General features: G+C 36.5%; 2 protein-coding genes across 3 annotated transcripts; one reads left to right on the top strand and one right to left on the bottom strand.

The window, feature by feature from the left end:
* Positions 1-3518: 3518 nt before the first annotated feature.
* Positions 3519-16061, bottom strand: LOC109147821 (5'-nucleotidase domain-containing protein 4-like). 2 transcript variants are annotated; one of them, XM_019295479.1, is made up of 18 exons: positions 15930-16061; positions 14396-14739; positions 12747-12844; positions 11145-11264; positions 10958-11047; positions 10752-10867; positions 10342-10441; positions 9033-9104; positions 8909-8956; positions 8760-8837; positions 8530-8649; positions 8146-8251; positions 7725-7888; positions 7390-7524; positions 6321-6451; positions 6066-6128; positions 5900-5978; positions 3519-3779 (listed from the first exon to the last, which is right to left on the bottom strand). In XM_019295479.1, the coding sequence occupies exons 2-18, from the start codon at positions 14685-14687 to the stop codon at positions 3690-3692; spliced, it is 1902 nt and encodes a 633-aa protein (XP_019151024.1). In that variant the 5' UTR covers positions 14688-14739; positions 15930-16061; the 3' UTR covers positions 3519-3689. The 2 variants fall into 2 exon arrangements, with proteins under 2 accessions (XP_019151024.1, XP_019151028.1); XM_019295483.1 differs by lacking the exon at positions 15930-16061 and adding an exon at positions 15831-15919.
* A 9680-nt stretch (positions 16062-25741) lies between these two features.
* Positions 25742-26222, top strand: LOC109152396 (uncharacterized mitochondrial protein AtMg00310-like). The gene is made up of 2 exons (XM_019300058.1): positions 25742-26060; positions 26146-26222. Exons 1-2 carry the CDS (start codon positions 25742-25744, stop codon positions 26220-26222), a joined length of 396 nt encoding a protein of 131 aa, XP_019155603.1.
* The last annotated feature ends 736 nt before the right edge of the window (positions 26223-26958 follow it).

Below are 26958 nucleotides of genomic sequence, written 5' to 3'. Positions count from 1 at the left end.
GTATGGACTTAACTACGGGCAAGATATTTATCTGCCGTCATGTGCGTTTTGACGAATCAGTCTTCCCTTTTGCTGTGCAGACTCCTTTGCAGGTTGATTCAACTCCGGATCCCGCTCCCACTCCTTGGGGAGCTGGGCCCGTCATGATAAATCCGGTCACCTCCCCGGTTCTGGATGAACCACCTCTGGCCTAGCAACCGGCCCCTATGGCTCTAGAAGGGCCTCCTCAGACTGGTGCAAGACGGGGCCGCACTAAACGTGCACGCACTCAAGTTGAGGACCATGGCATGCGCACCAGGTGTAAAACTCGAGGTCAAAACGAGCAGTTCTATACTCTTAACACCACCGTGGACCCTACTTGCTACTCCCAGGCTGTGGGGCATCCGTAGTGGCGTGAGGCTATGGATCAAAAATTCAATGCCTTAATGCATAACAACACATGGCAACTCATCCCGGCATCTCCGAATATGAATATAATCGGTTGCAAATGGGTCTTTCGTACCAAACGCAAGGCCGATGGGACTGTGGAACGCTATAAGGCCCGACTAGTGGCAAAAGGCTTCAACCAGGTCGCCGGTGAAGACTTTTTTGACACCTTCAGCCCCGTAGTCAAGCCGACTACTGTTCGTATTTTATTTTCACTTGCAGTGTCACGCAAGTGGGTGTTACGACAGTTGGATGTTCACAACGCCTTCTTAAACGGCCACCTATCTGAAACCGTTTACATGAAGCAGCCACCTGGGTATGAGGACCCGTCTCACCCGGGGCATGTTTGTCACTTACAACTTTCTCTATATGGCTTGAAGCAGGCACCCCGGGCGTGGTTTAATCGCTTGCAGGAATTTCTGACATCTACTGGGTTTTTGGCATCCAAAATCGACGTCTCGCTTTTCTACTACACAGCAGGAAATTCACGTGTCTACTTGTTGGTCTACGTTGACGACATTATCATGATGGGTGACAACTCGGCTTTAATAGACACGTTACTTGGTCAGTTATCAACTGCTTTCAAAATCCGGGACCTTGGCACACCTCACTTCTTTCTAGGGATCGAGACGGCATCTGTCGGTGATGGCCTAGTCTTGTCTCAGCGTCGGTATATGCAGGACATCCTCACGAGGTCTGGAATGACGGACTGTAAGGCTCTAGCTACCCCAACAGCAGTGACCCAGCCGGCTACCCCCTCCTTAACTCCTTTTGAGAACCCGACCCAATATCGCAGGATTGTAGGAGCACTGCAATATCTCACTATCACCAGGCCCGATCTCTCCTACTCGGTGAACAGGTTGTGTCAGTTTATGCACTCTCCGACTGATGATCATTGGGCACTTCTCAAGCGAGTACTGCGGTATATCAAGGGGACTCAGGACTACGGACTTCGTCTATCGCGGTCTGCTTCCTCCGATCTACATGCTTATACTGACTCAGACTGGGCTGGATGTCCAGTCGACCGTAAGTCCACCAGTGGCTACGCTGTGTTTCTTGGGGATAATCTTGTTTCTTGGGTCTCTCGCAAGCAGCGTACTATTGGCAGGTCTTCCACAGAGGCAGAATACAAAGGACTAGCTGATGTCTCCGCTGAAGTGACGTGGGTAATCTCCTTACCCCGGGAACTAGGGTTGCACTCTGGCTCACCAGCCACACTTTGGTGCGACAATCTGGGGGCCACCTATCTTGCAGCGAATCCGGTTTTTCATGCCCGTACGAAGCATGTTGAGATCGATTACCACTTCGTCCGGGACAAGGTTGCATCAGGAGATTTTATTGTTAGCTTCGTCTCCACTAAAGACCAGCTAGCCGATATCTTCAGTAAACCACTTCCAGCTCCGCGTTTTCAGGCTCTGCGAGACAAGCTCAATGTTGTCCCCCTTCAACCTTGTGCTTGAGGGGGTGTGTTAGTAATAATATAGTATATGGTTTATTTATCGGTGGCTAGTATTATAATTGACTAGTCAATCCTATTGTACAGGAGCCTTTAGTGGTAGCTTTACTATAGGACTCTCTTGTGTAATCTCTTTCCTGATTGAATGTGAATTACGTTTGTTCATCGAAAGAATATATTTCAATAATAATATTTTACATCATCAAGTAGTAAAGGCATATTTTAAAAAATAGTAAAAGTAAATTAAAAATAGAACGAAAATATTTCATTAATAATATTCTACATCATCAAATTAAAATGTAACGGAAATTAGGTAAAAATATCAATACATCTATATTCTAATTGACTAATTGACTGAAAATAAAAAAAAAAAGGTTGACTAAAAATGAATCTAATATTGCTAATTGACTGAAAATATAAAAGGAAAAATGAATATTAATAATTGACGGCAAATAAAAAATGCTCCATAATTGACTAAAAAGAAAAAAAGAAATGGTCAGATCATTGCATTTTAATTAAAAATGAAATGAAAATTAAAAATTGGAGAAAAATATTTCAATAATAATATTCTACATTATAAATAGTAAATGCATATTTTAAACAATAGTAAAGGTAAATTAAAAATGAAACGGAAATATTGCAATAATAATATCTACATCATCAATTAAAAATGGAACAAAAATTAGGTAAAAATACCACTACATTTGATATTCTAATTGATTAATTGACTGAAAATAAAAAAGAATAATTGGCTGAAAATGAATCCGATATTACTAATTGACTGAAAATATAAAAGGATAACTAATTGAGTAATATTCTACCATTATATATTTTAATCCAAGTAATCCGTCTTGATGGATTGAAGGTATTAGCTCTAGACGAAGATGAACAAAATTGTGTTGTCACTACCAATGTCGTCTACAAAGAGGTTTCAATAGTGTGTAAATATAATCGGTGATATTAAGTTTTTTTTTTTTTAAATGAAAAAATTGTTATATATCTAGACAAAAAAATATATCTTCCATACAAATGAATAAGGATACTAATTCATTTCTATAACTGAGTTGTTAGAGAACAATCACATTTACCTAATTTATGAAAATTCTAAATAATGATAAATAAAATCTTCAAAGTTATAGCACCATATGCGTACATCTAGACATTAGCTATTAATTTGAGCAATTATTTGCACAAATTCAAGCAATGATAACATCAAAATATATAAACGATCAAAACCATATCTTTAATTGCACTATATAATATTTTATGTTCTAATTTAAATAATTATATATCGATTCATATATTCTTAATATATTACAACAAATTCATTCCGTGCATCGCACGGGTGCAAATACTAGTAATTATAAAATAATATACTTTCAGTACTCAAATAATGTACCTTCAAATAATGTACTTTATGTACACAAATAATATACTTTTAGTATATTAAAAATTTTACTTTTTACTTATGATTCACATAACTGTATGGACCATGGTGTATGTAATAATGTTTGACACCTAACGAATTATGTCTATAAGTGGTTTAGTACACTCTCAGATGTATCACATATTGAATAGAGGTGGAAGGGAGGATTCACTGAAATTTTATGTGATTGAATAACATAGGTCAACGATAAAAAGAAGAAATTAAGGCAAATCTATACTGAATTTCTTTACCTTGGTACACAATTCAAATACAGTTATCCCCGTTGTACTAGCACTAGTTTCACATTGTACAACACAGTGAATTATCGATTATATGCTACAGTTATCAACTTCAGATTGCACCTACCGGCACATGATGTTATTAGAGAGAATATCTGTTGCCGTTGCCATTGCCCTCATCTGATTTATCAACTCTTAGACCGTGGAACGAATATGAATCATGAGCAAGAGACTGCAACATCATTAATTGGATTAGAAATATCCATTGTTAATCAGGGCTTTGATGCATTTCTTAAGGGGTACATCTCCCCAAGAGCAAAGTAAACTAAAATGATGTACACAGTTATTAAAATGGCTTGAAAAAACAAAAACAAAAAAAAAAAAAAAACAAAACAAAACAAAACAAAACAAAACAAAAAAAACAAAAAAAGAAACAAAACAAAAAAAAAAAGAAAATACAAAAAAAAAAAAAACCATCATTTGTTGTGACTGTAAGCAATTTTGTTATCTATAATGAATTTCGATTAATGATTTGCAATTTTAGCCAATTCCAATTTCTGGATTCCACCCCCAATAAAACCCCAAGTTATATTATGAGATTTCTTATTGATTATGAGGTAGTCATCAGGTGTTGTAATTGTTCTTAATGTGCTTTCCCAGTGCAAAATAGATAAGGGGGTGTTTGGTAAATAAATGTTTGTTGATAGCCATTAGTTGATTGGGTTAGTGAGTGTAACTAGTTGATAGCATTAGCTGATTGGAGAAAAGTGTTTGGTAAATTAGTTGTTAGTTAATAGCTAATTACATACAAAATGATTTTCTCAAAAGGCTAATTGAAAAAGTTGTTTTGAGTAGCTTTTTGAATTTTAGCATTTTGGAGGCAATAAGTTGTTACATAAAGCTAATTAATCAAATACTCATATTGGTTGTTTAACCAAGTCAAAGAACTAATAGTGATCAAATAAGCTAAAATTGACTGATAAGCTAACTATGTTACCAAACAAGCCAAGATAGCATTGAAGATATTATTTTGCAATATAAAATCTGGAGATTAGAAATTTATGACGGTGGTTGTGAAGGTTTGAGTTGGGATTAGGCTTGGGGATTTGGTAGTAGTGGTTGTTAGTAGAGAGGTGTTGAAGATTTTTATTTTCTTGGGATATAAACAATCTTAAAAAATATAAGGGTAAAAATAGGATTAAGTCAATATTGATAGCAATTGATGACCGGCAAAAAGACTCAAAAGTTCATATAAATTGCAAAATTAAAAGCTTTAGTTCTAATTGCATCTAGTCACAAAGAGTGACTCTCCTGTGATCCAATAAAATCGTCTCACGGATCTTTATTTGTGCGACCGCTTCACGAAGACGTGTTGGGTCAAAATGAAAATATAATACTTATATTGAAAAATATAATACTAATCAAGAATAAAGTATAACGGAAAATGTAATACTTTTTTAGGACACTTTCTCTTATAAGTAAGAAACACTTTATTCCTTATTACATATTTCAGTATAAGTATTACATTTTCATATTGACCCGACCTATTTCACATACAAGGAAGACGGTCTCACACAAGTTTTTACATTGCCTTTATGATGATGATAATGATGATAATGATGATGATGATGATTATTATTATTATTATTCACTTAATAAACCAAGAGCAAATACCAATTTTGGTGCCACGAATATTAACAAAATGACATTTTTAGTCCACATGTTTAATTCCTACTAATTTTCATCTACGACTATTGTTTTAGTACCCATTTTCATCGAACGACTATTGCTTTAGTGCCAAATTCATCACACCAATCACCCCTCTGTTTTAGATATGCGAAATATGAAATTATTAAAGGTATTTTTGTCTTTTTGAGCATGAATAAAGAAATTTATGCCCTAAGATCGATCTCAATTCACAGTTCTCTTCCTCAATTAAGGTAAGATAAGGAAAAATACGAATTTGGATCGATCTTAGGGCTTAAATCTCATTATTCATGGTCAAATTGGGATCTTAAGTTGAAAAGGACAAAAATACCCTTAAAAATTTTAGATTTCGACATGTCTTAAACGAATGAGTGACCGGCGTGATGAATTTTGGCACTAAAACAATAGTCGTGGATGAAAATTGGTACTAAAACAATAGTCGCGGATGAAAATTGGTAGAAATTAAACATGTAGACCAAAACTGTCATTTTGCTAATACTCGTAGGACCAAAATTGGTATTTGCTCATAAACCAATCTTAAGCACTTCCACCACATGTTATGATGGAAACAGAAATCAGTAATGGCATTATAAAGGCTAACAGAAACTCACAAAATATTTTAAGAAAATTGAAAGCTTCAAATACCTGTTCTTGAGCATGGAAATACATGAAAGGTGTATATTGGAGAAAATTTGAAACCCTTGATGTATAAATATCAGCATACCTGCAATTCCAAAAGAACAAAGCTCAGGAAGGTTTAAACAGTACACATTTGCAAATCTCTAGAGATGTTAAGAGCCAATTCACATACTTCTCAATTTGCCGCATTAAGTGGCTTTTGTCCCAAAGGCCTGCCCGTGAAATGAAACCCCACCTAAAAAAACATACCAATATCGATCAACCATCAATCCTAGTTCACAAGCTTACAGATTAAACAATTAAATAGCTTGAGAAGGTCAAGACTGCTTTTAGCAAGTTGAGCTTAAATACAGATAGTAAACTGATAGGAAAACGAACTGTTCTAACAAAATATAAATAAAAATTCCAAGAAACAGGTTCTTTAAACCTTCTGTTAAAATGCTCTCCATCTGCTTCTAACATCAGAGCAATCTTCTCATCCAGTCTTTGCATAACAATAAGTAGCTTCTGAATGCTTTCAGTGAGTTCTTTATCATCCATATTGGTAGCAGCAAGAGTCTGATGCATCACAGGGCACAATGTGAATACTTACAATTAAAACTACAAAGGAGCTTCAGACTTTCAGAGCAGTAAGTATCATTAGATAATCAGTTGCCTGGCAATTGACTAGAGCTCATAAATAAATACTACATTAGAGCAAACCTCAACAGTTGCAGTTTTTACTCTAGTTTTTGTAGGCCCTAGCATCGATCTCAGCATCCACTATCTTACTCAATCTAAAAAACCATTCTCCCCAACAGTTTTAGTTTTTTTTACAAGTTTTTTTGCAAATCCACCATTTTACACCAACTATATTTTAATTATTTCTTTATTTATTATCATTAGAAAAATTATATTATACCTATAATTATTACTGTTATTTATATTTAAATTAAACATGTTGAAATTTAAGTTAATTGATAATTATAAATTTAATAACAAAATTTAAAAAAAAAAAAAAAAAAAGTTGACAGTTGCATAGTATAAATTTTAAAAAACTAAATAAAAAATAAATACAGAAGTTGGCAGTTTCATAGCATAAATTTTAAAAAATTTAATAACAAAATTATATAAAAATGTTTAAAAACAAAGAAGCTGCTGGCCAGTTTTTTTTTTTTAAAGAAAAATAAAAGATAACAACAATAGTTCAGAGTGGCCGCCAGCTGATGACCACTCTGAAGCGCCCCAACGGGCGCGGTGTTTCTCTATTTTTATTTTTATTTTTATTTTTTTTCTTTCTTTTGACAAAAACCATATCTTGCAGGAGTAAAATTTTTGCAAAAACCATCTTCTAAGAACCATCTCCTCAGTTTTTTTGTTCTGCAAAAACCCCTAATGGGGTTGCTCTTAAAGCAATATTTCCTCATAAAGTAACACTCTGCATTCCTGCATTTGAACTGAGGACGAATATCATATGGTTATCTTATAGTGAACATATTTTGAGCTGGTAAAATTACTTGTGCAGGTCGCTCCATTGTTCTCCTCTGCAGAGCAAGCCGAAGTTGGTTAAAGAGACCTCCTACAACCTCCTTCTGACTAATTAGCTCCATCAGCAATGCTCGATGACCTTGACTACGAATCAATGCATTATACTGCAATACAAAATTTACAGGCCATTCAAAAGAGCCCTTGTGAAAATTAAAAAATAAGAAACGTTTGATATCCATAGAACAAGACAGGAGCCCAAAAACATCCAGCAAATGCCCTCTCTAGTCTCTAGAAATATAAGAGAAAATAGTCACCTAATCAACTACTAGAAAACATTATGATCAAGAAATTGTCATAAGCTAACCTCTTCTTCAAGTTCTCTGCAAATCAATGCTGTCCTCCATCGCAGATTGACTTTGGATTGGCTAACATCTGTATATATATGATCACCAACATACAATATTTCATCTCCATGAATGCCGAGTGAATTTTCAACCATCTGAGCACTTCCTCCAGAGTATAAGCCACCTATTTGAAAATGAGATCGATATATAAAAGAAGTTTCTAGTAACTTCTTTGGTAAAATATAGGTAAGTAAAAAGGGGTCCAAAACTGGGCTGCCTAGATTTAGTGGTCTCAAAGTATACCTACATAAAAAAAAGCCAATTCAGGCCACTACCCATATTTTACCCAGCTCATCCATTTACCACCCCACCCTTTAGGCATTTACTTCAGGAGTATTGATTTGCAGAACACAAGGACACAGAACAAATTATACCACCCACCTGGGTGAGCCTTAAAACATGGACGCATTAGACCTTCACTAGTCACGACTTCATACATAGGGTGTGACATTTGGAAGAATTCTGGTTTCCTGGCTGAGACTATAACCTGTAAAGAATAAATGTATTACACAAAGAAAATTCACACTAGTGGAAAATGCTTTGCACTTTCAGGACAGTTGAACCTTGAAGTCTTTGTTTCATAGTAAGACAAGAATCAAGGAAAGACATTTCTGGATTAGGCAAGAAATTAACCACTTTGACAACTGTTGTCTTGTGTGCAAATACCTTATAGTCATTTTCACAATGAGACAGGAAGAAAGAATCCATAAGATAGAAGTTCAGCTTGCAGCTGCAAAATCATATTATGATAGTATGAATGCTCACCATGTCAAATAGATCTCGCCAACTCATATCATTCGGAAGGAATCGGTTAAAGGAATGTTGCATCATTTTGTTCGTATAATGATAATCTGAATTGGTAATGAGCAAGAGTCTCTTGCCAGCCTACCATAAAACAAATTATGCAATTATAGATTAGTTGTTGAGATGATTCTAAAATGTTAAAACTTAAAAGGAAATATATTAATTAAAATTAAATTATTAATAAAGAATACCTCCATCTGATCCAACAGCGCCAAGGGTAGCTCAGGATCAGGCTCAACAAATAGTTCAGGTTTAGACATTATCTCAGTCTGGGTAGCTGACATAGATTAGTTTATAATGTTGAGCACAGCAAAGGAATACCTGTAAATAAAACATTTACCTTCAGTTGTCCTTCCACATGTGCAGCGAAGAGTGCCTTACCAACAGCCTGTCAGCAATGCCAAGTGTCAAAAAATTAACAGAAACATTACATAATTGTTCTACACAAGCACTCTACATCAAACCTTGTAAAGCCCTTTATAATCAAGTGGGCCAAGCTCTGCTGCTATGATTCCTTCATCTAATCTATCTACCATCTGAAAATGTATAAAATATAACTCAACTGCAATGAACAATTAGATGATGTTACACAACAACAACAACAACAACAACAAACAAACAAACAAACAAACAAACAAACAAACAAACAAACACAAAAACAACAATAAATAATTAGATACTGCTAAGCAGAAAGCAATCAAAGCATATAAAATAAAATTTAAATAAAAGGTGTGATAATTGTCTAAAAAACCTAGATTCAGTAGCAAAAGCCAAAAGGTAATGCCATTTGAGACCAAGCATAAGCAGAATGGATTGTGTTTTACAAGAGAGGAGTGCCATAAATAACAGTGTCTTGGTAGATAGCAGCAAACTACTTTCAAAAAATTTACTAGATGCTTCCCTAGCCTGAAGCTGGAAGGAACTCATTTGATTTGAAAGAATCTTTGTTGATAGGAAACTCATCATTTAATGTTATTAGCAGTAAACATTGCAAAATGATTCTGATTTTCTGTTTTTGTATCCTGTTATTAGCCTCAGTAGGTTAGAACTAATTTCCTCAATCTTTTCATTGTTACATTTACCTCCTAGAACCAAGGTAACCTTAGCCTATATTTTTGTAATTCAATAATCTAAGAAAATAACAAGGAAGATTCATTCATAAAGCTTCCTTGTTCATTATATTAGAGCCAGCAATGGCAGAAATTGATTTCACTAAAGAAACCACTGAAGCCACCTCGTTTGCCAACCAACAGGTTGCAAACATACCTGTGACACATCCTTCAATTTATGCCACATTCAAAAACCATTCCCTTCAAATCACCCAACATAAACTCAATGGAACTAAATTCAGGCATTGGTTCCAATCTGTCTTCCTTGATCATAAAGGTAAAGGGAAAATTGGGTATGCTGTTGGTACTATTCCCATGCCCCTTGCAACTACCATCAATTCAGCACACAGGACGCTGAAAATTTGATTGTCATGTACTCATTGCATGGTTAATTAATTCCACAGAGCCCAAAATTAGGTGAATTTACCTGTTGTATAAGACTGCCAAAGGTATCAGAAACTCAAAAGTCAAATCATTAATTTTATTTCATGTTAGCTCACTTTTAGTTTCACTTCCTTCTTGACTTATTCACACTTTTCCCCCTTACAATAACCAAAGAGAGTTTCAGAAAGATGGGCAAGAGCTAAAGCTATACGGGAAAATAAAGAACAGAAGGAAATGAATATATAGAATTACAAGAGCATGTACTTAGGAAGTGATATACCTGCATATAAGCTACAGCTTCTGAAACAGAGAATAGTGTATTGAGGAACAACCATCGACTCTCCTTCCGCAAATCCACCAGCTCTCTCCCATATATCTCACTTCCATTGAACACAAAGATAAAGAGTCACATTAAACCGATTTGTCATTAAGTACATGTCCAGATGTTGAATACTTATGCATAAAGTACCATATCAAAGAATTTAATTTGAACATAAATATATAACTGTTATTCCATGGCTCCTCAGAGGTTCAGTAATGCTAAAATTAATTGAATAGCTCATGAGCAATGGCAGATCTTACAAGTTAAAAAGATTGTATAAATATAAGCCATATATTAAATTTAAGATGGCAAAGGACTCAGTTAATTCTTATTCCTCAAAGTGAACAATCAAAAGTATTCATTCTTACCTCACTTCTCGAGTAGATAACATACTTGTTCCATGCATAGCTCTCTTAACATATCCAAAACGGTCTGCTTTAACCAGATTACCTTTCTCTTTATCAATAACAAGCCCTCTAATGACCTACATAACCATGTTGCATTGTCTTCTCTGCATCTGTGAGTACATATATAACAATATGTATGCAAATGTAAGGGGAATGCTCTACCATACCAATTCAGGGTCAAAAGCAAGCCCATCCACAGGAAAGCCCATATTTTTCAAATTGTCCATACAATAATCATAAGCCCTTCCCTCCCAAGCCTATAAGTTTAGAAGTCAAAGCATTCCCATCATTTAACTGGGGAGAAAGATTAGCCAATGAAGATTTCAGATATAAGAATAAAGAAATACTATTTACCATAACATTATAGTGTATAAGAGTATAGTCCATATCATATCCAATCGCACTGATTGACCGCAGATTCAATGTGCGACTGCAAAATATGCCACGGGGTGAATGTCTTGTGGAAAATGGACCCTGCAGTTTGTTTCCAAATCAAAGAACTAAACAACATAGCACATTTAAACATAGAAATACTAGAACCTATGAGAAAAATAAGGGCTAATGAACATGGGATAACACATCATGTGATCACACATGGATTTCATCATTCAAGAGTGATGATAACTCAAGACCATTAACTTCTATAACTAGTCACTTATAGGTGCAGTGATTAATAGCTATATAGAAGGTGACATATCTAATGGACAACCTTCATATTTATACTTCTGCAGACAATGCAAATAGTTGCAAAAAAGTCAGTAGTTGCCACTAGGATATAACTGGGATTTTTTCTGTTTCATATAGGGGTTTTTGCCTTTTTGGAATACCAACCAAAATGAATATAAAAGGAATCGATAATAGCGTAATGCTTGCAATCATCTAAGACCCACCCATGAGACACGTTACTTTTACTTGGTGGAAGCTACTCAAGCTAGCTTAGTTTAAGACCAAGATTTAGACATTTGGCATCACCTTTTCAACCAAAATATCCACTCTTAGACATAGAAAGTGAGTTTGTTATTATTAGCAACATCTATCCCCTATACGGCTATACATGAAAAAAAAAGAGTGGAATGCATCAAACACTGGTTTTTTGGCTCCTTTTTACTAACCAAATACACTCAACCTTCTCATGAGAGGAAGATATTCATCAAAGGGATGACTCTTGTAGCTGCAGAAATTTTAGTCTTGCAGCATTCTAGTAAAAAAGATAAATCCTAGGTAATGTTGACAAAAACAAAAAAAAACAAAAAACAAAAAACAAAAAATAATAATAAAAGAAAAACCTCTGCTGATTTCTTTGCAGAAATTATTAATGTGGTTGCACAAAAGCATAACAACTTATGGATGAAATGTATTTTTGGCACTGTTAGTGTGCTGAAACTTCAGTACTGTATTAAGATATTGCTTAATAGAAGGAAAAAGGAAAATATGTTTAAATTTGCACAACAACATTATCAAAATTGATAGCTAAGATTAAAAATTCACATGTACAAGTCTAATAGCATGCGCATTAATTACCAATAAACAAATAACAGTAATATTCAAAACACAGTGGAGACTTTTACATGTTTGCTCACTTGGCTTGACACTTCTCTTGCTCATGTTTATCAACAATCAAAAATTCAGTTGCAGATAGTTTAGCTACTTTAGCAACTTCTTTACAGTTTCCTATGTATTTCAATTCTTTGAATGACTTGCCTAGTGACACTATAAATATATATATATATATATATATATATATATATATATATATTAAATTTCAGATAAGGGCCAAATTCCCTATATCAACCCTAAACCCACATTGGTGTTTCACTGTTTCTTGATTAAAAAAAAAAGTTAGAAACAGACAAACAGTAATATTCTTTAAAAAGGAGAAAAAGAACAAAAACCGGTATAGAGTGCAACAATTAAAGTAAAAACGCACAAAAATACAAACGTATAAGCAGAGAGTACCCCAATGCCAAGCTGTTGCAGCAAGTGCTCAGCTTCCTGAGTTTCTGCCTTGGCAACTTCCTGAATGGGGCCTTCCAATGTTGCCTGGCCATTGAGTCCTACACCATCATTCAAAAATAACAACAATTTAACTGATAGAGATAGTGGAACAAGACAACCAGTCAAGAGTAACGTTATGTTTGGATGGGCAGGAAGTGGAGGGGGGAAAGAAAATATAAAGTGAAAAAAAAAAAATGAAGAATAAAAGTTTTATTCAGGTGAAAGAAAAGAAAATAGAAAATATTGCATCTGCAATGAGTATGGTTAGCCGATTCATGGACCGACCTTGAGTACCATGTTGGCAAGAGGTACTTTAAATTCTACGGAATTTGAATAAAGCAAATAGTGCAGGGATATGGTACCATGCTCACATGTAAGAGTAGAAGATTATTCCAAATTTCCAATGCTACCATAGGTAACTTTGTATTTGTTGGTGGCAACTTGGTTTTGTGGAACAGTAAGATGCAGGTTGTTGTGTCCAAATAAAGTGCAGAGTCAGAATATGGAATGATACCTCAAGTAACAAGTGAATTGAGGTGGACTAAGTAAATTATGGAAGATTTGGAGTTTAAGTGATAATATGCCTATGAGACCAACAGTGTGATAATCAATGTGCCATGAATATTGCCTCAAATAAAAATTTCATGCAGGGATATGACAAGGTTGATTGTCATTTTGTTAGAGAAAAGTTGGAACAAGGATTGCTTTTTCCATCCCATGTAGAATTGGATCAAGCTGCAAATATTTTTACTAAAACTCTTCATGGTCTTAAAGCTGCAAAGTTAGGCTTGATTAATATCAATATTCCAACTTGAAAGGGAGTGTTAAGAGATGTGTCTCCCATATTAGATAAATATGATAAGTGTTAGGGAGCCTACTTATAAATAGGAGTAAAATGTAATACCTACACACACAATATTTTATTCTTCCCCTTCATATTTACTTTAATTATACATTACCCTGCCACACCACCCCCTTTCACTCCACAGTATCACATCCCACATTTTTAACCCTACCTCGCATATAACCATCACCCAAATTCACCCCACTCACTTTGTCGATTGTTATATTGCATACATGGGAGTGCAAAACAATATACACCGTAGAAGTACACTTATATCAAAATGGTTATCCAACACACCTCCCTTCTCTACCTTGATTTGGTCTTACTCAACAACCTCAACTCCATCCATGCATCTAATTACATTATAAATGAAATACGAAATTAAACATGTTTATGTGTTTTCCTCCCTCCCCTCCTTCTCTGTATACATAGGGAAGAAAGACACTACAAAACACATAAAGAACACTAATAGAACCAGCCAGTATCAATGTACACAAGTCTCGTGGGTCCTGAAAGATGTGTAAACCCACCAAGAGACAGGTGACTTCAATCGGCACAATTCCATGTTTATGTCTTTAATTTTTCTTTTAATAGAACATACACTTGTCAAAACAAAGCACCTAAATTCTTCGCAACTTCTTTCCGCATTTTCCACCCATCGAAACACACTATTAACCTCATATCTTTGATGTCAAAAGGGGAGAGGGAGAAGTATTTGCTCGACAGTGGTGAGGGATTAAAGTAGTATTTGATTGATAGTTCATACCGGAATTGAGGTTCAAGTCGCCTTTAGTGCTTTGACCAAGGTAGTCCACTTCGGATCTGTTAGAAGAAGTGATGACTGAGAACACATCCCCTTCAGCTTCGGAGGAGAGTGAAGTGGCATTGCAGCGACATAACAACCTATTAGTACTATTATTGTGACTGAGACTTGGATGGGGGGTAAAGACAAGCGGTTGATAGCAAGGCCGAAGATTTGATTTTGGGACAACCATCATCGACACCACTGGTCCTACTCCCGTTCCTACCGGTAACAGGCCGGCTGCCATACTCCTCATTTATCTCTTTTTCTTGCTTTAATTTCTCGTCTCAGGCATTTATGTTTATATACTGCTTTACAACAAATCAAAAATAAAACATATTACCTAACATGTCAACATGAAAACTAGCCCAATACTTCACATGAAAACCAATTAATAACCACAAATCCATAAAGTCCAAAACATAAAAATCTTACAACACAAGTTCAATACCATGTCTAGAATCAAAACCAACCAATACATCATAAAAATGTCTAAAATGACACCAAGTCACCCAGATCAATCAAGGTTTTAACATAACCTCCTCCTATTCAATAGCGACTTCCTGTTCAGCAACAGCCAACAGAGTTGTTACTTTCTATTGGTTAACTTGAAGAGATTGATGGAGTTGCAGCATGTTCATTAACTTCTTGTTCATGAACAGATTCAATTGTATTGTTACTTGTCAGCCTATATAATATCAAAAATTGAAGTCTAATACAAATGAATACAAACAACATATAAACAATATATATATATATATATATATATATATATATATATATATATATATATATATATATATTGTTTATATGTTGTTTGTATTCATTTGTATTAGACTTCAATTTTTGATATTATATAGGCTGACAAGTAATATATATATATATATATAAAAAACTGACAATTAACTCAGGTGTTGAATAAATGGCATAACTTCTCCCGTAAGAGAATACTTATTTTCCAATTTCCAGCAATCTTAATATTTCATAATATTTTCCTCTAAACATTCCAAGAGCTTTATAGTCACAAGCGACTAAGAAAACTACGCAATCAAGAGCTGGAGTTTCACTAAGCTCTAGCAGTCATATATAAAAAAGTCAAACACCTAACATATGATCTATAAAGTTTAGAACAACATTTTCTCAATCCTAAACTACATACTAGTACCATTTAAAACATATCAGACTTGATCTTTGGTCCCATATTCTCATTCCAAAATCTTCACTTTCCTTTGAGTTTACAATTACTAATGATATTGAGAGACAAAAACAAATGACAACAAACCAACACAAACAAATATCGTATAGCAGATTAACAAAATTGCATGACAGCATTAAATTCATCTAAACATAATGAACACAGCAAAATTGAAATACAAATAGGCATATACTGAAATCACACCGCCGGAGGCCGCAGGTCGCGAGTCCTAATATGCAAAATACAGTAGAAGAACTACTGACTACACGCTCAGAGAAGAAAGTAGAAGAGTAGAAGACCTACCTCAGCTGAGCCGTCCCCAGTCCACAGCCGGTCTGGCTCACGTAGTCACTCCACGGCTCCACCGCTGTCCGCTGTTCCGCAAGTTGTCCGGGTCGGGATAGAGGAAAACATGAAAATGAAATTAGGAATTATGACTTTGATTTGGAAATTAGGGTTTCAAAATAATTCTCATTTTATCACATTTAATCTGTCATACTTATTAGTCAAACTAACTCTTTTTCCTTTGTTTTTATTTTCGTAAAATTTTAAAATTTAATTTTTTTATATTCAATAATACTTTGAATGTAATTTCTAAATATATAAATCTTATATACTAATTTTAAAGAATATTATAAAAATTTAAATTGTAAATAACTTCCATCTTTAACCAAATCAGACACATAAAATGGGACGAAATAATAATAATAATAATAATAATAATAATAATAATAATAATAATAATAATAATAATAATAATAATAATATTATTATTATTATTATTATTATTATTATTATTATTATTATTATTATTGTTAATGACACAATTTCATTATGAGAACTAGAGCTGTCAATACTGGCTGACGGAACGAGGTGAGTTACCCGGCAGGCCAAAAAAACTCGCTCCTTGGCGGGTATGGGTTTACAGGGCCGCCCCCCGCCCCAGGCCTACGGGCTAGGCGGGACCCAGCACTTTTTTTTTTTTTTTTGTTCTTAAACTTTAAGGTGTTAGTTTGATACTTTGTTAAGTTTTACCATTTGTATATTCTAAACTAGTTCTTTTACGCGCTCTGCGCGAATGAAATAATGCCCAGTAATTATTTTTAAGTAAGTATTTCAAAGTATATCAATGCAATATTATATTGGAGATGTTCATGCATAGGTAAATAAATATTGAATTTCTTTTTTTAAATCGGTAATTTAAAGTATATAAATGCAAGATAATATATGAGATATTGATTTTATTGTCACTAAAATAAATATTTGCAACTTTGTAATAGCGATAGTCTAAATACTTAGTTTAAAAACGATAGCTAAATAAATACTACTTTTGGTTTAAATTTCTCTAATTCTTCTTAATTCTCTTTTGGGTGGGTAGCATTGTCATTGTCTTCATCTTCAGTATATGTCCTCTCTTTTTTTTTATTGATAGTGTGTCATATGCAATTGGGTTACTGGTGGTAGCATATAGATGGATTCATCGTGCAATGAGATTATGGTGTAGGAAGCTTTAGATTTGCCTTGTTGTGTATATGATGAGATCTTAGTTTTACTATTAACTTTTTATCTTACAAGCACATATTGATATTTGGTAGTGGTAGATTTTTTTTCCTCTACATATTTCATGCGTTGTGAGATGTGAGTCTTAGGTTATCATCTGAAAGTATTGAACAAAATATTAATATTTATTATATTTGTATAAAATACTTGGTAAATAAATATATATAACATATTTTGTATACTTTGATATATATATATATATATATATATATATATATATATATATATATATATATATATTTTTTTTTTTTTTGAAAACCAACCAAAAACATTTTATTAAATCATCAAAGCAATACATGGAGGTATAGAAGAAATCCAACAAATAGGATCAGTTTGCAAACGAGCCGCCCTAGCCAAGGCATGAGCTAAGTTAATTACTGATCTAGAAACATACCGAATAGACACCACTTCAAAGTGTCGTTTTAACTCTCGACATTCACGAAGAACACACCCTGCGAATGAGAAATCAGGTAAAGAACCATTCAACAAGTTGCACACCACCTGGCAAGCAAACTTAACCACCACCCTGTGAAGATCTCTATCCTTAGCCCACGACAGAGCCTCTTTAACCGCCATTGCTTTAGCCAGATGAGCATCATTCAAACAACGGAGAGGACCACTCTTAGCTGCAACATATGAGCCACTATTATCCAAAATTACCACCCCAAAGCTTGCATCCCCCGTGTCTGCAAATAATGCTGCATCAACAAAGATATGATAGGATGGCTCTAGTGACGCCATGGCAAATTCCACCCTTTCACCATGTGTTTCACGTCCTGACTCAACCACCATGCTTTCCTGCCAAAGGTTTAACAAATGAGCCACCTCCTGCTTAATCTTTGACACTTGCCAAGGAACTTGGTTCCAAACAACATTATTTCTCCCTGTCCATATAACCCAACAGATGGCAGCGTATTTAAGCTTTGTTGCATTCGAAGAATTCGCTAATCCAGTAGTCAGCCAAGAAACAAAATCTTCATCAGCTAGAGGAAGCACACAATCTGCATGATCTATCCAAAGAGGGATGATGAACACACACTCACAGAACAGATAACGCATGGACTCATGTTGTTGATGACAAATAGGACAAGAGTTCTCAACTTCCACATGCCTACTGGCCAACGCAGATAAAGTAGGGAGCACACCATCAACAAGAAATTTTTAATATTAGGTGGAACTTTCAATTTCCACATCTGCTTCCAGAATACAGAAGTTGGCAGATTATTGTTATGCAGCTCCGAGAGAAGACGATACCCGTTTCGTACAGAATATAATCCTCTAACATCACCTTTCCAACACCATTGGTCTTCAAACAGAATAGAGACTAGGATTTTCAATATGAGGTTCACATCACGGGGTTCCAATAAGGGGTTCAACGTTGCTAAATCCCAATCCTGAGTTACATGACTTATCAACGAACTAACCTTTAAGCCTGCACTATCACCCAGTACGAGAGAATTGACAAATGGATTGTCATCATCTGGAAGCCAAGGATGGTTCCATACACTTGTAGTACAACCATTCCCAATCCTCCGAATACATCCACGCCTAAGAACCTCCTGACCTGCCAGTATTGATTGCCAGCAGTAGGAAGGATTTGTTCCAATTGTAGCACTTAAGAACTCACCTTGCAGATAGTATCGGGATTTCATCAACATAGCAGCTAGAGATGTTGGATTCGTGAGTAACCTCCATCCTTGTTTGGCAAGAAGAGCAACATTGAAACGTGTTAGACACTTAAAGCCTAATCCTCCGTTCATCTTTGGCTCACATAGTCGAGACCAGGACATCCATCTTATCCCACCTCCACGCCTACCATTAGAAGACCACCAATACTTATTCATTATTCTCTCAATGCGTTCACAGAAACTCATGGGGAGGTAGTATACACTCATGGTGTATGTAGGGAGAGCTTGCGCAACACTCTTCAACAAGATCTCCTTTCCAGCTCGTGACAAGAACTTCTTGTTCCAGCCACTTAGTCTGCCATTAAGCTTCGTTTCAATAAAGGAGAACACTTCACGTTTGTTGCGCCCAATGCCCATTGGCAACCCCAAATACTTACCAATGTTATTTGCTTGGCTCACATTGAAAATCGATGCCACAGAATCCATCACCTCAGCATTTGTGTTTCTACTATAAACAATATAATGCAAGACTTTGTAAAATTGACAGACTGACCGGACACCCTTTCGTAAGCTACTAGGCATGCCTTAACTGCTTCTGCTTCCGCTTCCAAAGTTGTAGCTTTAAAAAATAGCATGTTGTCGTCAGCAAAGAAAAAATGCGAAACCCCGGGCGCACCCCTAGCAACCACACATGGCGATATAGCTTTATTAAGAACCGATCTATTCAGAAGGTGGGATAGCCCCTTAGCACACAATATGAAAAGATATGGAGACAAGGAAGGTATGATATAATCAGTGAGTTCACCATTAACCCCAACCTTGTACCGTACCGTAGTCACACACTTCATAATAAGAGAAATCCACCGTTGTTCAAATCCCATTCGACTCATAATTTTCTTCAAAAACGGCCATTCCATTTTGTCATACGCTTTAGTCATGTCCAACTTAAGCGCACACCAACCGTCTCTTCCATCCCGTTTCCTATTAAGATAGTGCAACACTTCAGAGGCAATTAGCACGTTATCTGTGATTAAACGACCCGGCAAGAAGGCACTTTGTGACACCGATACAACCTTATCAAGAACAGTCTTCATTCGGTTAGCCAACATCTTAGACAAAATTTTGTAAACAACATTACTGATGTGCACTTAATTGTGCACATTTTTACTATTGATTTATCTATAATTGTTAGGCTTAGGGTCATGATTGTGATAATTTAATTGCATAATCCTTTATTTTATTTTTTTTTTTTTTTTGAAAATCCTTTATTTTATTATTTAGTTGTGGTTCACACTCATTTTGAATATTTTACGGTGTTTGTTAATGTTTTGGAATTATTGTAGATCAAGTTCGGAGTCAAAACGAGATGACGGGTCCAGTCCAGAGGACTCGACGCGTCAAGAACATGCAGCGCATTCCCGGATTTTCCACCGTGAAACTCGACGCGTCGAGTTTAGACCGTAGCTAATTATTGTCGAAGTCGAGTGGCACGATAAATAAAAGGTGCGGTGCTCAATTATGGAAGTCGTTAGGCGCTGATCAAAAGGGAAATTTCAAATCAAAAGGGGTGCACAATTTCCAAAGTGAAAGCTAAGGTGGCGTTTAATTCCAAAATCACAAGGACGGCATTTATATAAATAAAAAATAATTAAATTTCAATTTCGATCCAGATACAATTTCAGTCCAATTTTACACAGAATTCCTATTTTAATCAAGATTGGTTCTGGACTTCTAGTTATAAAATCTCATCTTCCTCAACCCTAATGAAAAGGGAATCCATAATTCAGAATTCAGAGATCTTTGGAGACAAGAAAGAGAGAAATCAAGAGCCACAAGTTGTCTTGGGAAGCAAGAAGAAGACTAGGGAGATTCGAGAGAATCGTCTGGTTCATTCTTGTACTCTTTTGATAATTTGTATTTTCTTTATTAATATTTGCTATGTATAATTTACCCATGTTTGGCTAAATTCTTTAGAGATTCTTGGGTAAAAGTGTTTATGAACCTATGTGCCTAAGCTCTTAGATTCTTTAATATATTATTATTTGGGTTTAATGCTTGTGTTGCAATTGTGATTTTATTGTTTGATGCTTGTAATTAGTGGCCACAATTACTTGTTTCGTTTGCTATCTTTGTGTCACAATGAGAGTTGGACATAATTTAGGGCACACACAATTGCACCTAACTGTTGCACATTGAGAAATTGTAATTTTGTTAGGGAGTTTAATTCTTGATTATTGCGCATCGAGAGATGGTAGTAGTTAGAAATTTATGATGCTTGATCTTGTTTTATTAGGTGTGTAAGCCGGAGTGGAAATTCACTAGTGTTAGTGACTACGAGAGTAGCTCTATACCACCTTGCATCCTCACACTTGTTAAACCCAGATTTTAATATTGTCCTTAAGATTTGGCACTAGGTGATTAAATACTTGAATCCCAAGAAGCTCATCTCCTCTCTAATTGTTTTCAAAATCCTGAATCTCTGTTTTATTTATTTTATGCAAATCAATCATCTAAACAATTGTTAGGATTAATTAACTCTAATGAATAAATTAGTAACTAGTGCTTGATACAACTACTTCCCTGTGGATCGATAACTCGTACTTCGAGTATTATTTGTTTGCAAATATACTACGCACCAATTACATAAGGCTATGGGGTGCATATCTGCCATAAAGACTGGATTAATTAATTTTATAACTTTGATATTTAATTACAAGATAATGTAAAAAGAAGACAATGGACAATTTAGTGAATATAATAAATTAATAAATTTGAAGGTAATGAATCTTTGAATTGTAGAAAATAAAGACAATATAACTAATGAAATTACATCTCTTTTTAAATCTTTTATAATGAATTTTTTTTTTTAAATAAAGGCATTATAGACATCCAATTCTAAATTAATTAAATGCATATGTATTATTTTTTGTTGTAGCTACTACTTTATTTAATTTAATAAGAGTAATAAAGTGGTGTACATACTTTTCATCAACAATGATGAAATCATTGATTTTTTTTTTTTTAATTTACATTCGTTGTTGAGAAAAATTGTTTTGAGAGTTTGTCATGACAATTATTGTTACAATTCCTATCAATAGAGGATAATAATAAATAATTCAAAATATATAGTTACAATAGATATTGTTATAATGATATAGTAAAAATTAACTTACAAATTTCTTTATAAGTTTTCATGCATTGATAAAATTCAGATTTCTAAATTTGTTCAATTAGAGCCAATGGGATGTCAACATTGTCAATTCGTTAGAAAATGATCCTACTGTTTTAGAGTTCAGGTGTAATTGTATTTATGATAAGCAACTTTGTAGTTAGGTCGCGCAGGCTTGACAATGATATAAGAATAATTTTGCCCGATAAAAAAAATAATAGTATAATATTTGTAAAGTAATTTATAATTATACCATTATAAATATACACAGTGTTGCAAAAATCGGACCTAGGCGCCGATTAATCGGCGCCTAAGCGCTAGGCGGTCAGCCACCTAGGCGCCCTAGGCGCTCTTGGCGCCGATTAATCGCTCAAGGCGCCCTAGGCGGTCCCCAGGCGCCTAGCGATTTTTTCAACCATGAATATACATACAAAAAATATTAATATCATAACGACCTAAATAATACCAATAATGCAAAAGTATAATTGAAATAAGTTTTGTTCTGATCTAAATAATCAAAAGAAGATTAATTAAACGAAAAAAAAAACTTAACCTAAATTTATTTATTTTTAAATGCATAAAAATCAAATGATTTTTAAAGTTCTTGATTTATAATCTTTGATGCTTAACTATGAATGTTATGTATTTAGCCGGACTAATTATTTGAACAAAGTTTATGTTAAATTTTATATTATATTATATATATATATATATATATATATATATTTATTTATTTATTTATATATTTTAAATATATTTTAATATATTCGTAATATATGTTTAATAATTATGCGAACTCTAATTGGGGTGATGTTCATCTGCGGGATGATTGGACATGGGGATAGGGTTTGCCCCAGAATCGCCCAGGGCTTTAATGTCCAGGCCGGAAAACCATATGGTTCATGGCTCAGGGCAGGGAATCGCCTAATGGCCCCAACTGCGGGAATACGGTGGATTGCACCAGAACTAGACGCTGAGCGAAAGGAGTGGGTGGCCCCTAGGATGGTAGTAGAAGACAGTACATCGGCGGGGGTAGCACTGATTCTCTACTTGTGACCAATGACTCAAAGAGGAAGTGAGTAGAGACAGATATTGCTGGTAGGGAGGCAGGGATGGAATGTGACAGTGGTTTGCAAAGAAACGGGGAGACGACGGGACTTGCAGCGCAAGCCCGCCAAGAATTATGAGCCTGTTGACGTGGAATTGTCGGGGACTTGGCAACCCGACGGCAGTTTGAGTTCTAGCGGATCTGATCTATGCGAAGAGGCCAAAAGTAGTCTTTTTAATTGAAACTTTTGTTGACAGTAACAGAATGGAAAATATCAGAGTGCAGTTGGGTTTTGAGAATGTTTTTAGAGTAGATGCGGTGGGGCACTGGGGTGGTTTGGCATTATTGTGGTATAATATTGTGGCTTTGCAGGTTACAGCTTACATTGATAATTTCATTGACACTACACTAAATCTTGATGTAGGGAGCCCACAGTGGCGATTTACAGGATACTATGGGTACCTAGAGAGGTCACGGAGGAGAGAGGTTTAGCAACTGCTACGGAATGTGGCGACACAGAATACGTTGCCATGGGTAGTAATGGGAGACTACAACGATCTCTTGCACCAGTATGAAAAACGGGGACGGGCACCACATTCCCCTTGGTGCATAAATGGTTTTTCTGAGGCAGTGGCCGACTGTGGGCTTCAGGATTTACCGTTTAATGGGTATCAGTATACTTGGAACCTGGGCCGTGGCACAAATAATTTGGTTGAGGAAAAGCTTGATCGAATCATGGTTAGTGAAACTTGGCTGAATTTGTTCGAGGGTGTTACAGCTACCTCACTGGTATGTCCATACAGTGACCATATGTCGTTGCTACCAGTGCCCGCGTCAACAGTAAGTGTGCTGCGACGGAAACGCTTCCTTTTTGATAATATGTGGCTAAGGGAAGAGAGGTGTCGTGAAATCGTGGCACAAAGCTGGAATCGAACGGTGGGCCAGGATGATTTGTCACAAATTGATTGTTGTGGCCATGACATCTGGCGATGAGGGAAGAATTATAATATGGATTTTCAACGGAGGATTGACAAGTGCAAGAGTAAGCTGGAGTTATTACGAACCCGTAATGATGTTGACAGTATGGTAGACTATGGGAACACAGAACAGGAATGGTTAGTCTTGCTTGAACAACAACATACAGCGGGCCAAAGAACACTGGTATAAGGGGGAGATTGCAATAGTAAATTCTTCAATAACTCGGTGAAAACAAAGAGAAGAAAAATAAAATCCACAGACTCAAAGATGCTGGTGGGAATTGGATAGACCAGGAGGAGGAAATTGGAGCGGTCATGCATGATTATTTTCAGAATTTGTTTCAGGCAGACCAGGGAGACATGAATGAGATCCTTGACAATGTTGGTGTGAGGATCACGACCGGGGACAATGTAAAGTTGTTGCGCACAGTAAGTTTGGAAGAAGTTCGTGCTGCTGTATTCCAGATGCATCCCGATAAATCACCGGGGCCGGATGGGTTAGGGCCGGGCTTCTTTCAGCACTATTGGGATATTATGGGGGAGGCGGTAACTAGCTTTTGCAAGGGCTTTATTGAGACGACTAAGCTCCCAGGTACCGCAAATGACACCTATATTGTCTTGATTCCTAAAAAAGCGGTTCCGGAGTCTATGAAGGATCTGAGGCTTATAGCGTTGTGCAACGGTGGTCTATAAATTTGTCGCTAAAGTATGTGCAAACAAGTTAAAATCACTACTAGATGGGATTATATCACAGGCTCAGAGTGCTTTTGTACCTGGGCGCCTGATAACCGATAATATAATGCTGGCCTACGAGGCCCATCACTATTTGTGCAGGAAGACACAGGGAAGGAATGGTCGCGCTAAAGGTTGACATGAGTAAAGCCTATGACCGGGTACAGTGGGGCTTTCTGGAGGCGATAATGGGTAAGATGGGTTTTGCGAGGCAGTGGATAGAAGTGATTATGAAAACAGTCCAATCGGTGAAGTACCATATTTTATATGAACAACGTCGGCTTGGTCTAATCATCCCGGGATGTGGGTTGCGGCAAGGTGATCCCCTTTCGCCATATCTTTTTCCTTTAATTGCAGAAGGGCTGAGTGTTCTAATAGAGAGGTACATGACTATGGGAAGGTTACATGGGGTCCGTGTAGCTCGAGGTGCGCCACCCATATCACATTTGTTATTTGCAGACGACTGTTTTCTGTTCCTGCGTGCCAATGCCCAAGAAACCCAGGCGATGAAGGATGTTCTAGACGTCTACTCCCATGCTTCGGGCCAGAGGATAAATTATGACAAGTCCATGGTGTGCTTCAGTGTGAATGTCAACCAGCCAACACGGGATGCTGTAACCGGTCTGTTGGGGGTGACCAAGGGGGATACTGCAGGGAAATACTTGGGCCTGCCATCATTGGTCGGGAGAAGGAAGACGCAGATTCTAGGATTCTTGAAAGAAAGAATCCTAGCGAGGGTAAGGAGTTGGAATGAAAAGTTCCTATCTAGGGCTGGATGCGAGGTACTATTAAAGAATGTTGTTCAAGCAATGTCGGCCTTCGCGATGATGGTATTCTTATTACCTGTAGGCTTATGCAGGAATATTGAGACACTAATGAATGAGTACTGGTGGACTAGCAGAATTGGAAATGGCAAAGGGATACGGTGGCGGTCCTGGTCCTATCTATCGACCCCGAAGACTGCAGGGGGGATGGGGTTCCAGACCTTGTGAGAGATGAATATGGCATTGCTTGGTAAACAAGCGTGGAGGTTAATTACCAAGCCTGACTCACTAGTGGCAAGGATTTACACTGTACGATACTATCCTAACTGTGCTTTCTTTGATGCAGTTGCCGGCAGTAACCCCTCCTTCATTTGGCGGGGGATGCTAGGGGTCCAGCAAGTAATGCGGGACGGCTGTAGGCGCAGTATAGGAAGTGGTGATGATACAATAATAGGAAGGCATACATGGTTGCCGGTGCCAGATGAGCCGTTCATCACAACTCCGGTAGCAATGGCAGTTTTCGAGGCCCCGGTGGCCTCTCTTTTTAATCGTCGAGGTACTGGATGGGATATAGCCCGAGTTAGAAGCATTTTTAATTCCCGTGACGCTGATCTGATTTTGAATATCCTGATTTCCCGCAGGAGGCCACGTGACGCGTGGTACTAGTTTTGGGATCAAAAAGGCAAATACACAGTCAAGTCCTGTTATAACCACTTGAAGGGTAACATACATGACAACCGGCCATGGTCCTGACTGTGGAATCTGGCTGTGCCACCGAAGGTTAGGCTATTTGCTTGGCAGTTGGTGTCTTCTTTTTTTGCCAACAAGGGACGCTCTTCAAGCTAAAAATATTCTTTGTACTCAAGATTGTCATATGTGTAGGGCTGAGTCAGAGAGCGCCTTCCATTTATTCGCGCAGTGTACAGAAGCTGCAAGAGTGTGGAATCTGTTGGGCTTACCCGCGAAAACTGCAAATTCGGGTAATGTAATTGACTGGTTTTGGGATCATCTTAATCTGTTGACAGGGGAAAATAGGGCCAAATATGTTATGGCCTGCTAGTCTCTAGCAGAGTCATAATGAAGGAGTGGCATGGGGGGCAGTTTGATTTACATGCAATGTTGCGCCGGACACTAGGCTTTTGGCACAATTGGTGTCTTGCTAATGAAACTAAGCTTGCAGGTAACGGTGTGGCAACATGTGAGCATTGGGTACGTCCGGACAATGGCTGAATAAAATTGAATGTTGATGCTTCGGTAGACATAGCCAATAACGCAATGGGGTTAGGATGGGTGCTCCGGAATCATGTTGGATCGTTCTTGGTAGCAAAAAATTTGCGCTGGGCCGGCGTTTATATAGTAAATGAGGCTGAGGCAATTGGTCTGAGGGAGGCCCTAAGTTCGTTGAAAGACCCAGAAATGGGTGCAGTTGATGTGGAGATGGACTCACAGACGGT

This window comes from Ipomoea nil, unplaced genomic scaffold, assembly GCF_001879475.1.
Source record: "Ipomoea nil cultivar Tokyo-kokei standard unplaced genomic scaffold, Asagao_1.1 scaffold0268, whole genome shotgun sequence".
NCBI lineage: Eukaryota > Viridiplantae > Streptophyta > Magnoliopsida > Solanales > Convolvulaceae > Ipomoea > Ipomoea nil.
The sequence above is the reverse complement of the archived record's forward strand: the minus strand, read 5'-3'. Positions and strand labels throughout refer to the sequence as shown.